The 14,288-nt window shown below is 37.9% G+C and overlaps 1 protein-coding gene across 1 annotated transcript; it reads right to left on the bottom strand.

Annotated features, from left to right (window-relative positions):
- Nucleotides 1–3,010: 3,010 nt before the first annotated feature.
- LOC111911580 (protein ACCELERATED CELL DEATH 6) lies at nt 3,011–14,025 on the bottom strand. Its single transcript, XM_023907335.3, has 6 exons — nt 13,959–14,025; nt 13,675–13,890; nt 13,028–13,510; nt 12,277–12,408; nt 11,651–12,156; nt 3,011–3,794 (listed from the first exon to the last, which is right to left on the bottom strand). Exons 2-6 carry the CDS (start codon nt 13,877–13,879, stop codon nt 3,162–3,164), a joined length of 1,959 nt encoding a protein of 652 aa, XP_023763103.1. The 5' UTR covers nt 13,880–13,890; nt 13,959–14,025; the 3' UTR covers nt 3,011–3,161.
- Between the last annotated feature and the right edge of the window lie 263 nt (nt 14,026–14,288).

Below are 14,288 nucleotides of genomic sequence, written 5' to 3'. Positions count from 1 at the left end.
AAACATATAATGACCAAAATGAACATGGCATATGTCAAATAATGAAGAGCTAGATGTGGAGGCAACCAGATTGGCGGATGACTTGGGTGGATGGCGCTAGAGAAATTTAAAAGGATAATGATTTAAAAGGGTAAAATATTCTTCGATTTGTACACATTTGGTCACTGAGTTTATTTTTTGTTCACATTTACCCCTTCAACTTGTTAAACTGTACATATTCAGTCCTTATGACCGGTTATTCCAGGTTAACCGGTAAAAATATCTTAATAGGGTAATATATTTATCATTTTGTACACATTTAGTTCTTAATATTTTTATACACATTTAGTCCTTAATTTTTTTGTTGCAAAATAATTTATTTTTGTTTTTGTACTCATTCAATACTTATGAATGTTTTCTTTAAGTTTTTCTCACAACGTCTTACATGAAACAATCATTAACAAGGTTTTTTAGGCTTTTGATGCTTATGTCCATCGCGATTTCGACTACTTGGTTGCTTAGGTCATATGTTTTGAACATAATAACTTTTTCATACTATCTCGGATTTTAACGATCTTTATATCTATGCATTTGTATTTTAGTCTACAACAACTTTTGTTTATATTACTACCGTTAAAAAGTAATATATTTTTTAATTACGATCTTTATATCCATACGTTTTTTTATGGATGCATGTATGAATGTTTTTTTATAAAATCGTAAGTAAAAACATATTATATTTTAACGTGAGTAATCTTAACGAAAGTTATAGCAAACTTTAAAAAACGAACATGTAGATATAAAGATTGTTATCGTATGAAGAAGTTACGACGTTCGGAATACAAAACTTAAGCCAAACCACAAGACCTGTGCAGTCAATCGGTCGAGACTGCGATGGACATAAGTATCAACAGCCCCAAACACCTCATCAATCAAGGACGGACGCAGGATTTAGTAGTAAGTGTTACCGGTCCGTAGTAGGTGTTGCCGGTAAGTAGAAAAAAGAAAAAAAAATCGAAAAATGTACATTGCATATAGAAAAAGCAAGGGTTATTGGTACCACTATGGGCATCCAAAGAGAACCGTCCATGTCATCAATGATAGTCCGATGTTAGATGTCATGAGAAAAACCCTAAATAAATCATTCATTTCTATACAAAAACAAAAAATGACTTATTTTGAAACAAAAAAATATTAAGGACTAAATGTGTACAAAAATATGAAGGACTAAATGTATACAAAATGAGAAATATATTACCCTAATAAATCATTTTTCCCGGCTAACCTGGAGTAACCGGTCATAAGGACTGGATGTGTACAGTTTAACAAGTTAAAGGGGTAAATATGGACAAAAAAAACTCAGTGACCAAATATGTAAAAATCGAAAAATATAATACCCTTTTAAGTCATTATCCCAAATTTAAACATACGTTCAACTTTAAAGCCTATTCCAAGGATCTCCTTCATATTTTGATTCTGCACAACATAATCGGTAATGTCCCAGATGTTTCATACTACACCAGCTGCATGAGCAAATATGGCAGTCCAAGAGCAAATGGGATGTTTTGATGAAAGAAAGCACAATCATTTATTTTTTGTTGGCCTGGATATCGAGGTTCATTTAGTTTAGTGTTGTTTTCTAACAAGAACATGCCAAGAACTACATCATACGGACCCCCATGCCGGATTCTAGTTTTCTCACTTAGTAGCTTGGAGATAGCCTCGTCTAAAGTAGGAAGAGGATGAATGTCTAGGATTGATTCCCCTGAATTCTCAAACTTGTTTTGGAGCCTTTCGGTTAGATCTAACCGACTATAATAAACCCTGAATTACTTTGGTAGTTCTATAAAAAAATTAAGGCTAATCTAACTTCGTTTGATCTTCTATGACTTGAATATAGAATACATATGCATTGATGCACTAATGGATTGATTTGGTTGCTGTCGTTTTTCTAAAAATCTGGCCACAACTAATATTTGTAACAGACAATAAAAGTGGTAAACTGTGATAAAAATGTCCCAAATTTGTTTCGCGGTGGTGTACCCCCAGATACTGTTGATGAAAATCTATGCATTAACGAATCCTAATATTTTAGCGTTTTGAAGGTCCTGCATGCATGAACGTCAGTCCTCTGGCAGTCGACGTCGATCATACATACTTATAACTCTACAATGATAGGAATTGTGTGTTGGAGAAAGCATATTGAGAAAAGGAGATAGAAAGAGAGATTCTTGTACAGACAACAAAAGCTTTTATTAATTACCAATCAACACAATTTACATAAGATTATTACATGTATATATATAGTGAGTATACGACACATTCTTGAACCATCATAATGGTTGGCATATTCTCGAACCATCACAATGGTTATGTATGTTGGAAATGTAATCTAGGCTTAGGGTTATTTTAGTATTTTTAACAAGTAAATTAATGCAGTTAGAAAGGAAGTTATAGTTAGAAAGGAAGTTGAAGTTAGGAACTGTTATATTGGTCAAAAGTCACAATTGTTCACTAAACATTGTGATGATTAGTACGTATATATATATATGTGTATGAATTGTTTTTGTAATTGTAACTGATGCTTGATCAATAAAGGCTTTAGTGCACATATAAACATCTCTCTTCTCTGATACGTAATGTTCATGTTATTGCTTGAATTCAATGTTTCTTGGGGTTAATTCCAACAATGTAACCGTTGCAACCCTTAGAGCAATAGCTACGAACTTGTAACTGCCCCATCTTACTTTAAACGACATTTAATAAACACTAAATCTAGCTTAATATTTCAACGTTGTGTAGGATGGCTAGAAAAGTTGAGCCAAAGGCCAAAACAAATAGGGATGAAATGCCAAGTAGGGTCTATTTTAATTTTTAATCTAGGAAAATGCTAATTTGTACGTACCGCCATGGTCCCTATGATTCGGATATTTCCAAGTTAATTACTCTAACAAATTAAAGCAACAAAAAATCAAGTCACATTAATAAATTAAAGAACCGATGGATTAAAGAATCTGAGAGCACAAAAACGTTGCAGGATACCAATCGCACGGCTAAAATCAACATTACAAAGAAAATGGAATGTAATCATTCACATACATAGTTACTGATGTTTTAATAAATAGCTAGGCTTGAAAGAAAATCTGCAAATGGAACTTCATATTCAAGACTAAAGACAACATTTACCACCTTGGATTCCGATTCTGAAGCATATGTTTCTTTGGTTTAAAGATATACCTTGAACCATATATTGAGCCGTATATATCCATCAAAAGAGGATACTGCAGTTTAGCAAATAAAATAACCGGTATTGCAGCAACCACAGCAATAGATATCGGCACCCAGATCAACATGTTATGGTAAAGCACGAAGAAGCTGAAACTAAAAGCAACCATCATGGTCATTATGGAGAGGAAAAGTGTTGCTAGACCTATCATTAGTTGTTTGGGTAATACTTCTAAGAAATCTTGCTCAGCATAACGAGATGTTAGCATGGATAAGAACATGAGGATTGAAGCTGAAGAGGAGAACAAAGAAATAGCATCGGATATGACAAAGGCAATGTAGATTTCTTTTCGGATAAACATTGGAAGGCCAGTGTCTTGGTGGTACCCACCAGGAATTGAAAAGGCTACCCCAAATACCATGGTGGCTATAAGTGCAGCAACCACCATGCATTGGTTAGCTGTTCCTTTTATCCACTCTTCACCTTTAGAAACTAGCTGCTTATGGTTCTCGGTGAATAATTCATGAGGTGTTAGGCCAGCTGCATTCCTTTTTTCTCTTAAAGAAGGAAGTATCATAGCCTCTACTTCCTACAACAGAAATATCAGATCATTAATGTCATTCATTAACAGCATTCGAAATCACGTAAAGCTAAATTTATATCCGTGGATCCCATGAACAGATGTCATTTCAAAAATGACATTTTCTTGACGGTTGGATAGGCCTTTGATCTGTTAGTTTTTCATGTGTTAACCTCTTTCATAGTAATTGTGAAATCTAGAAAAAGTAGTTTCATATGAAATATAGATTGAAAGATGGTTTCTTGAGCATATTAATAGTTGCAATGGCGAAATAGATTGCATGGATGGTTTCTTGAACATAATAGATGCAATGGCGAAATAGATTGCATGTACACGATTATTATATAAAGTAACTAGTAACTAAAGTGGACCAACACAAGATCAAAATAAACATCCAGATTATGTACATGCTTGTGAACAGGTTTCACTGATCAAAGTATTTGGGTTTTAGTCCAATTATAAAACCTTGGTGTCATGTCATTTAAGTGATAATTAGGTAGGTGTCTGTCTATATATAATTAGGCTTAATGAAGAGGAAAAAAATAATATAAATGAAGAATGCAAAGGTATATGATAAAAGGTATAAACAAGGAATAGATTGAGGGTAACCAAGGAATAGATTGAGGGTAAAATAGTTTATTGAAACCCTTTATCATCTCACATGTAGTCTCAGCTATCGCCATGTATTCAAATTCAACACATGGAATTAAAACGACATACTGTTTCTTACTTTTCGACCAAACTAGAGTCCCCTCGACAAACACAATAGCTTTTAGTAGACCGAGTGTTTATAGGATCCTCATCGTAGTCGGTATCTGAACCTGTTGTAGTCGGAGATGATATAACCTGACTTACAACACTTACTGGAAAAAAAAAAAAGCAATGCATGGACATGCAATAGTCATCTAGTTAAGTTTTTTCATAATTCTTATGTATTTCTCTACGTTCTCAAATGTATCTCCACTTTACACTTTTCATTTCAGAATTATTGGGGACTCACAAGGTTTTGTTTCAATCATCCCATAATCAATGTTTTAAAACCCGGGTCGACCCGGCCGGTTCAACCGGTTGGACCGTGACCCGGGGTAGAAGGTGGGTCAATTAAGAGCGGGTTTTTGTAAGAATACGGACCAGATTGAACCGGCCAGGTATCCCATAAACCGTGGTTCGACTGCTTTTCGAACCGGTTAAAACCGGATTGACCCGTTTTAATAAGGCTTGGATAGTTGGATACAAGTAGCGTACGCCAAAACAACAAGGCATTTGCGGTTTCTTCAATGTTTTTCAATGTTTTGAAACGACCAAAAATACGACCCAAAAATTTCGTTTTTCAATATAACCAAAAACCATAATCTGAGTGTCATATCATAAAACCATACGTGATGTATCCCAAACAAAATAAAAACACTGTGCGGAAAACTGTATCATACTATGTCATATCAAATCAAAACTAAATCAACTCCCAGGATAAAAGCTAAAGCTGTGGTGTGTGCGATGCCATCATCCCGAGCTCTTCCATTTGCTTGCGGAAGTACCAAAACTGAAACTGTAAGCACGAAGCTTAGTGAGCTCCCCCAAACTACCATATACCATACAATATATAAATAAAGCACATACTGGGCCTTGCCCACTGCATTAGACCGAAGTCTGGAACTAGCTGCACCGGACCGAAGTCCGGAACTGACTGGGACCTTGTCCCCTGCATCGGACCAGAGTCCGGAACTGACTGCATCGGACCGAAGTCCGGAACTGACTGCATCGGACCGAAGTCCGGAACTGACTGATCATGGCATAGCATAAAACATAACAACTATCATAATCACATATACTGCATACTGCATCGGAACAGAGTCCGGAACATATAACACAAACATGCTTGTATCACAAAGACTTCAAGCACTCTAACTACTGTATCAGACCAAAGTCCGGATCTACTGATAATTAAACGGGCCGACATTGTGGCCGTAGACCCGTTCCTACTGGAAGGAAACTCACCTCGTGAATTGGCTGCTGTGTGTATGGCTCTGGAAGCTAACTGCTGCTGCTCCGGTATCTCCCCGGCTACAAGTCCATAAACACACTCAATCAAAATACTAAACACTGCACTGAGTAAAATGACTCTTTTACCCTTGGTCAAAGTCAACTCTCGGTCAAAGTCAACTCTAGGTCAAAGTCAACCCACAGTTGACTTGACTCGCCGAGTTGGGCCACTAACTCGCCGAGTCTCTAACCTCACTTCTCAATCCTACTCGTGGCTACTCGTCGAGTATGACATCGACTCGACGAGTACCCTCTCGAACCAAGAACTCCGAAAATCTTCATCCGACTCGCCGACTCATATGAACAACTCGACGAGTTGTTCTTGAGCTTAAGAAGATTGCCTTGGACTCGCCGAGTTGTATGAACAACTTGCCGAGTCCCTCCATTACTGAGTCTACCCTCAAACTCGCTGAGTCCACTCCACTACTCACTGGACCCACTCGACACCGCTCAAAAGGAAGAAATCGGGGACTCGCGACTCGACTCGCCGAGTCACCGCCATGCAACTATTCTACACTCGTTTCTGCTCGAATCCAAAACATACACAAGATAGATCTGAGTCCAATAAGCTGATTCACCACGTAAAGTTTCCAACTTTACGTGTACAAACACATGAACAAGGGAATAAAGGCTAAAAGATGCTTAAGAGGGGTAGATCTAGGGTTAATATGCAAAATAGCTCCATAAAGGCAATAGATATGGGCTCTACAACTCCTAAATGAACAGATCTAAAGATATCTCGGCATAATAGGGCTTCCATATCAACATAAGGCTTGAGAAAAGCATTAACTAGATCTAGAAAGGGTTTTAAAGCATAAAAGGGAAGGAAATCTGAAGAATACCTCAAAGAGCTCTTGCTTTCCCTTGAATCTCTGCTCTACAATCCTTCTCCTTGCTCCTTTCTTCTTCTCCTTCTTCAAGCCTTCACAAATGCACACAAGATCACTTAAAACACTCAAGATCGAATTAGGGTTTTCTCACAGCTTTAGAGGGTGAAGGAGGCGAGATTGGGGGTTATAAGGTGGCTTAAATAGTGGGCAACCCGGGGATTTAGGGTTTCTCCCAGACGGACAGACTCGCCGAGTCCAGAATATGGACTCGCCGAGTCGCCAGCTAACACGTGCTTGAAATCCCGACCCTACTCGGCGAGTCAGGCTATGAACTCGCCGAGTCCCTCTAGCAAAACTTCAAAATAAATACCAAGGAATTATCATACCGGAGACGGGTCGTTACATGTTTAAACTTTGTGGACATCAAATTATTGATTTTATATGTTTATGCATTATGCAGGAAAGTAAAAATATATAAAAATAGAAAAAATACCATAAACCGGGTTGATCCGGCGGTTCAACCGGTTGACCCGTGAACCGGTCATTACACCCGATCGACTAAAAACCCGGGTTTTAAATCAATTCCCATAATCCTTCAAAATGTCCAAACAATATTTCCATTGAGACAAACATATCACTTTTTGAGTTCTAGAGTGCCCTAGACATAGGAAACCCTACAAGCCTATGGGCTAAATATAGGCCAAATTAACGTATAATATTGCATTCCAAAAAAAGGAAAATGCTAATAATAATGGGGAAAAGGCTAATCCTAATTAGCATATTGCGGTTTATTTCTTTGGAATATTTTTGGTAAGTCATTGACTTGTTCATCAATAATCAGGAACAAATAAGGAGATTATAAATTTTTGAATAACATGTAATAAAAGGAAAGGAAATGATGTTGGCATGAATGTAGATTACAATGTTGCAAACTATTTGAACCATTTAAATCATGTTGTAGATCTCATTTACTGTACATTTTCATATTTTAGTCACCAACGATATTGTTGTGTGTATATATGTGTTCATTATGATAAAAGTGTGGTTTGTAACCAAACATTGTTAATCCGTGTTGTAATGTCCGGGATTTGTCAGGTATTATGTTGCTTCTTATTCAAGTTACACTTATGTTTATATTGGGTTTGAGGGTTGGAGCGTACGCTGGGGGTATATGGTGTACGCACGTCGTACATATATGAGGCGCGGAGCAGGGAGTTCCCATGCGTACGCTGGGCATACCCATGCGTATGCTGGGCTTAGGTTGATCAGATGCAAACCCTAAATTTTAGGGTTTGCACAGTATTTTAACAAACTTATAACCCTCCAAACCCTTATCCTCTCAGCCTTCCTTATCCTCACAGTGCCCAACTCGAAACCTAACTCCATTGCATGTATCTTGATCTTACTTTGAGCATTTTGGTGTTGTTTTGGTGGTTTTGATGAGCAAGGAGCTTGAAGAAGGAGCAAGGACTTGAAGAGGGCTTGTAGATCCAGAAGTTTGACATCTTTTCTGACTCATTTGAGGTATCAAGCTCCAACCTTGACCATTGTATGCTTAGATGTAGTTTTGGGGTGTGTTTTATGTCACATTTTGGTCCCATACTTGAGGTCCTTTGAGTTTTGGAAGAATCTGTCCATAAGAGCTGTCCTTTTTAGCTCTTGGAAGCATTTAGAACCATAAAAATCAAATCTTGATGGTTTAGCCCCAACCATGCAAGTGATAGATGGCCACACAGTGAGCTTATGGATTTAATGGGTGTCTTAATCCCCATCCATGCATGCAAAAGCATAAAGTTCATAACTTTATGGTTAAGGATGTTGTTAGGAGCTTAGATCTATGTTCTTGACGTTGGGACTTAATGGATTAAGTCAAAAGAAGGAGTTTAAGGTGACTGGCAGAAATGTTGCGCATATCCCCTAGTACACTGTGCATTTTGGGTCAGCTTCCCGCTTCTGGTCAAGGCCAGCGTACGTGCCTGGTACGTTGCGCGTACACATGCGAAGTGGTTAAGGTATTTTTGAGCCTTAGGAATTTGGGCCTGAATTTGTTGGGCCTCATGACCCACTTTGGAGTAAGGCCTCTGGGTATAGGATTGGGATTTATGGTATTGGGCCTTATTGGGCCATAAAGCTTAAAGGAATGGATTTCGGTCGTAAGTTGTTTATGGGTTGGACCTTGAGGGAAGAGGCCCATTAGGGCAAGGACTAGGGGACCTTGCCTTGGGACATGAATTAGACGTTGGGCTATAAGGGAGTCATACTTGGACCCAATATCTAACTAGGGGACTTATTATGCTATAAGGAGAGGAGTCCCGAGCCATCTGAGGAGTATGATTTCAGCACACACAGTAAAGGTGAGTTACCTTCCCGGAATGAGCAGGTCGAAGGCACCAATGTCAGCTGACTAGTACTTGTTTATAGTAGAGATGATTGTCTTTATAATTGTCTGGTATGCAACTATCTGTTGTGTTTTACGTGTTTGTACTCTATAATATTATGTGGTAGTGGTAGGGGTGAAATAGACCTTGTAACCGATTGAAAGAGACCAAAGGTGTAGAGCAACACCCAGATATGCTCGGCAGTGACCTGTTGATAGAGACCAAAGGGATAAGCCAACACCCATATATGTTAGGCAGTATTTGATTTATGTGCTTGTATGTTATGATATTAAATGGTAGTGGTAGGGGGATGAAATACACCCGGTAACAGGTTGAAAGTGACCGAAGAGGTAGGCCAGCATGTAGATATGCTTGACAATATCTGGTTGAAAGAAAGCGAAGGGGTAGGCCGATAGCCAGATATGCTCGGTACTATCCGGTCGAAAGAGACCGAAGGAGTAGGCCAGCACCGGAATATGTTAGACAGTATGTTTATTGTATGGTATGTAGTATAATGAGGGAACTTACTAAGCTTCGTGCTTACGGTTTTTCAATTTTGGTTTCAGGTACTTTTTTTCGAAAGGAAAGGATCCTACATGATCTCATCGCATCATACCATGATTTTCCACGTTATGAGATTTTTGGGATTTGTACTCTAATATTATTTTCCTATGACATGTTTTGACACTTAGGTTTGATTATGATTTGGATGACACTATTGATGTGTTTAGACTACTTTTTTTATAAATTACTTAATAAAAAATGAAATTTTTGGTCTTGAATTTTGGGATGTTACAAGTTGGTATCAGAGTCTTGGTTTGAGGGATTCAGACATACTTTCGGGGGTGTCTAGACTCAAATCGAAGGTTTGATAGGTTTTTACAAGAAAAATAATTTTCTCAAAATTAAAATTAAGGGTTTCTAATAAAGAACAAGAAGTGTGATGCACACAATCGCCCGAGCTCAAATATGTTTTCCCCAAGATACCAATATATGTTATGTTATGATATAAAGTATGAATATATGAACTACATGCGAGATTAGGGCTAAGGATCTAGGAAGGATGCCTTGTATGTATACTGTATGTGCTTATTGAATTGCATGCTAGTACTGATTAGTCAGTGATATGATGTCCTGATTAGGATATGCTTGGTTATGGTTACTCAATGCTCGACTAATTTCAGAATGTTAGGTCTAGCCCTATTTCGTAGCTCTTGTCTGAGTCCAACCGTTGTAGAGTAATACCTCTCATTCGAAGAGTTATCTAGTCTTAGTAATATGTAATGGTATTCGTGAGCTAGTTATGGAGGAATAGCATGACTTCTTATGCAGGTGATGGCGGAGAGTGGGTCGGAGAATACCCTAGGCAAGCCTAGGATGAGATTAGTATCAGAAATTATTTGATTGTGAATCGTATACATGGATAGGAGGCGGCTTTGGTAAACCAAGGCAAATCATGAGGGAAGTACGGATAGATTTGGAAGGTAGTATAGGCCCGTACTACAGAAAGCAGAGGATCTGCATACTTGACTCTTGGGGAGCTGTGGGGAACCAAGAGTGGCAGAGTGGATGACCTCTCGATGTTATGTATGACCCTGCCTATTGTGTATTTTGTTTCAGAATGGGCACGTCATGGAGCAGGGGGGGCTCAGGATATGGTTCAGGTTCAAGTATGAGTTCTGAACCAATTGATGATGAATTGCACGAGTTTATTGCATTTGAGATTACGAGCGGCATACTTCAAGCGACCCTGGTGATTTTCGGGTCGATCAAGGAGGATATCATTGAGTTGATTGACGATCACCTTAGGACATTCAGAAGTGACATGGCACCTGGCTAATCAGAGACTCGAATGCTCTCCTTCAAGGATTTCAGGGGATGTGGAGCACCAGACTTCTGCCGTCCCGAAACCCTCATGACGGCACCGTTAAGCGTGGCGGGTGGCAAGACGAGCCACAATATTTTTCTATATGAGGCTGTTTTTTCTTTTTTGTCTTGCATTTTCTGATTGGTTATGAAGTCATTGAGTTTTTGTTAACTTTTTGTTATTAGTTGTTGATTAAACAATTCTAAAAGCTTGATATATTTTATATAATACATATAATATAATTAAATATTAATAAAACCTTGCCATGCCTTTTGGAACGTTGCTAAATATATGTAACTCATTCTATTATATATATATATATATATATATATATATATATATATATATATATATATATATATATGTGTGTGTGTGTGTGTGTGAGAGAGAGAGAGAGAGAGAGAGAGAGAGAGAGAGAGAGAGAGAGAGAGAGAGAGAGAGAGAGAGAGAGAGAGAGAGAGAGAGAGAGAGAGAGAGAGAGAGTTAACATGCTTCCTACAAATTTAAATATGATCAATGAAACACAAAAGCAGTATAGAGCATCACAAGTCCCTAATTTTCCATTGCATGTCCTAAAATCTGGTTTCTTTGTTGTATAGTGTAACTTCGTCATGCAAGATATGTGACATATTTAGATGGCTTTGTTGAAATGGAAGTTATGTAAATGCATCAACACCGAAAAGAAAATAAAGATTCAAGGAAGAAATATGGCAAGCAGCCCAGAACAGAAGCTAGTAGAAATAGATTTACCTTGAACCACAATAATTCTCGTTGCATTTGAAAAGCGACTCCCGAGACATTCTGAAGTAGGTTTTTCTCTGCCTCCTTCCCAACCAAATGCAACATATTATTTCCTTCGGGGTCTTTGAGAGGAGTTATCATATCCTTCATGGAGCCAATATCATATAATAAATTGTAGATTCTCTCCTGACGATGAGAGACAGCAACATGAAATATGCTTTGGTTGTTATCATTTAGCTCCCATATAAGTTCAGGATATTGACTAATGAGCTCGATCACGAAATTAGTGTTTCCCATTTCTACAGCAACAAATAGTATTCTGGAAGAATACATCCGCTTTCCGTCTTTCATAACCAGGACTGCCTTTCCATTTTTCATCATTGTGTCATGGGGGCCTCTGAGTAACTCGTCAACAAACTTCTTAGGCATTCTCATAATATTTTTCCAAATCAGTCTTACTAATTTCATCTTCATGGCTTCCCTTCTCGCTTCTGTATCTCCTAACTTCACTTCAACTACAGCCAAAGATTGAAAACTAATCAAAGATGCAACCATATGTTATATATGCATTCAACATGATTGTTAATGTTTGAAGACTATTTGTAGGAGGAAAATCTAGAGAAGATAATACTCACTTGATTTAACAATTCCCTGAAAAATATTTGGTTTCATATCGTCAAAGGCATGACGCTTTTGAGCCAAAGCTAGAAGTACACCCACATTTGGTGCAACTTCCGGCCGGTCAACTACTATCTTTAGTGCAATATCTACAAAAGATTTTATAATCATTTAATAGGTGTAAATTAATGTTGTAGCAAAAGCAACAGAAATGAACTAGAAATTTGCGAAACAGAGCATAAATTTTTTACGTTAAAACCCTTGCAAATGAATGGTTGGATTCATTTTTAAACCTCCAAATCCCGAAACACCAAAAGAAACTTGATCAGATCTTAGGATCTCAAGAAGTGCCTGGGTTTACATTTTAATATGAATAGTAAAGATCATATGCTCAAGATTGTGATAGCTCATATGTAGAAGAAGATCCGACTAACTGATGATCCAGCGCCATGGAACATAGATTATAAATTCTCGACAAGAAACGCGAATGAAATGCCGCGTTCCGGTGGATCAACAGTCCTAATTAACGGGCGCACGGGAAAACGGGTCAGGCCCTTTTAACTAATCGGGCTAAACTGTGGGATTGTTTTGGGCTACACTTAATTGCAAGTCTACGACTTTGGAAGCAAAACAAATACCATTTATTTATTGAGGGATAGGTAAGACTTAAGAGGCGCTCAGATTGGTTAGTAAGATACCGAAAAATCTATAAATGCATGACATAAATGAAACACGTGAAACATGTAAGCTACCTTCTAAAATACTCACCAAAAAGATCAGCCTCGATGCATTTTATTAAGACCCAAACCCGATTTCGATGCATCCAAAAGTCACCGGTCATTTTATCAGAATCATCATATAGATAATTGACCGAGTCATGGTTTCCGACTAATGCAGCCATGTACAGTGGCATCATTCCTTGAGCACCAGGGATGGTCGGTAGTCTCTTGTTCCAGTGCACCATAGTTCTAATCATTTCCACGTTTCCAGCTGAAGCTGCCAAGCATATAGCTGTGTTGCCGTGAATATTTTGAAGTTCCAAGTCCTTTGCGTCCATTAATTCCACAAGAGCTTCAACGAACTTGGTGTGTTGGGCAGCTGTTGCAATGTGAAGTGCAGTGTCAAAATTGTGGGTGATGCTATATCGTACCAGCTCTGATCGTTTATTAAGGATGATTTTTGCTGCTTCCCAATCTCCATTAAATGAAGCTTGGTATAAAGGAACGCAAGTATTGATGTAGTCTTCTCTTCCTTCAAAATATAGTTCCAAACATAAAGTCAATGATCTATTATATATCCATGGGTTTTGAATCAAACGATGCAACATAAGATCAAGAGAGTAAACTTGTTTTGTTGAATTAACAATCATAGATGCAATTAAAGATCTTGCAAGAAAGATAGATACTAAAACATACCAGAAAGTAGATCCTGACAAGGATGACTGAGTGGTGGTGGTGCTCTTATGAACAATTCTGAAGAACTTAGTGGTGGTAGTGGTGGGGGAGCTGGTGGTGGCCCATAAGTTATATAAATTGGTGGCGGTGGTTGCTGCCGCATGCTTATGGCACTAGGATCGCCTGATGGAGCTAACACCCTAGATGTTGTGCTCATATCATCCATTGCTTAACGCCCTACATAACGATAGCATTAGAAGCAAAAATGTGTATCAGGTCTTTGTGACCAACAGTTTGAAGATTACCTGAAAGTGTAAGAGAGTGTTTAGCTATTCCCTTCCGTGGCAATTTTCTTTCTAATGTCGACTGATATATAATATATTCTAACAAGTTTTTTTTTTTTTTTTTTTTTTTTTTTTTTTTTTTTTTTACCTACCTACTCTCTCTAAGAGGCTTTGACCATATTCACGAACCTTGTGATTCGTAAAAAGTCTTTGTTAAAACAATTATCAAAACCCTTATCCGTTTCGTCCCTTGGTTTATAAAGGTATTACTACTTAAACCTCATTTTTTTCTATTTTGTTCGAACCCCTAATTATTATTGCTTTTTGGTAAGTCAATTACTCATGTCATTC

Source organism: Lactuca sativa, chromosome 1 (assembly GCF_002870075.4).
Source record: "Lactuca sativa cultivar Salinas chromosome 1, Lsat_Salinas_v11, whole genome shotgun sequence".
In the NCBI taxonomy this organism is placed as follows: Eukaryota; Viridiplantae; Streptophyta; class Magnoliopsida; order Asterales; family Asteraceae; genus Lactuca; species Lactuca sativa.
The sequence above is the reverse complement of the archived record's forward strand: the minus strand, read 5'-3'. Positions and strand labels throughout refer to the sequence as shown.

Coding starts and splice junctions, on each gene's coding strand:
- LOC111911580 (XM_023907335.3), bottom strand. CDS start 13,879: ATGGATGATATGAGCACAACATCTAGGGTGTTAGCTCCATCAGGCGAT. Junction 13,511..13,674: donor TTGTCAGGATCTACTTTCTG/GTATGTTTTAGT, acceptor TATATTTTGAAG/GAAGAGAAGACTACATCAAT. Junction 12,157..12,276: donor TCAGGGAATTGTTAAATCAA/GTGAGTATTATC, acceptor CTTTGGCTGTAG/TTGAAGTGAAGTTAGGAGAT.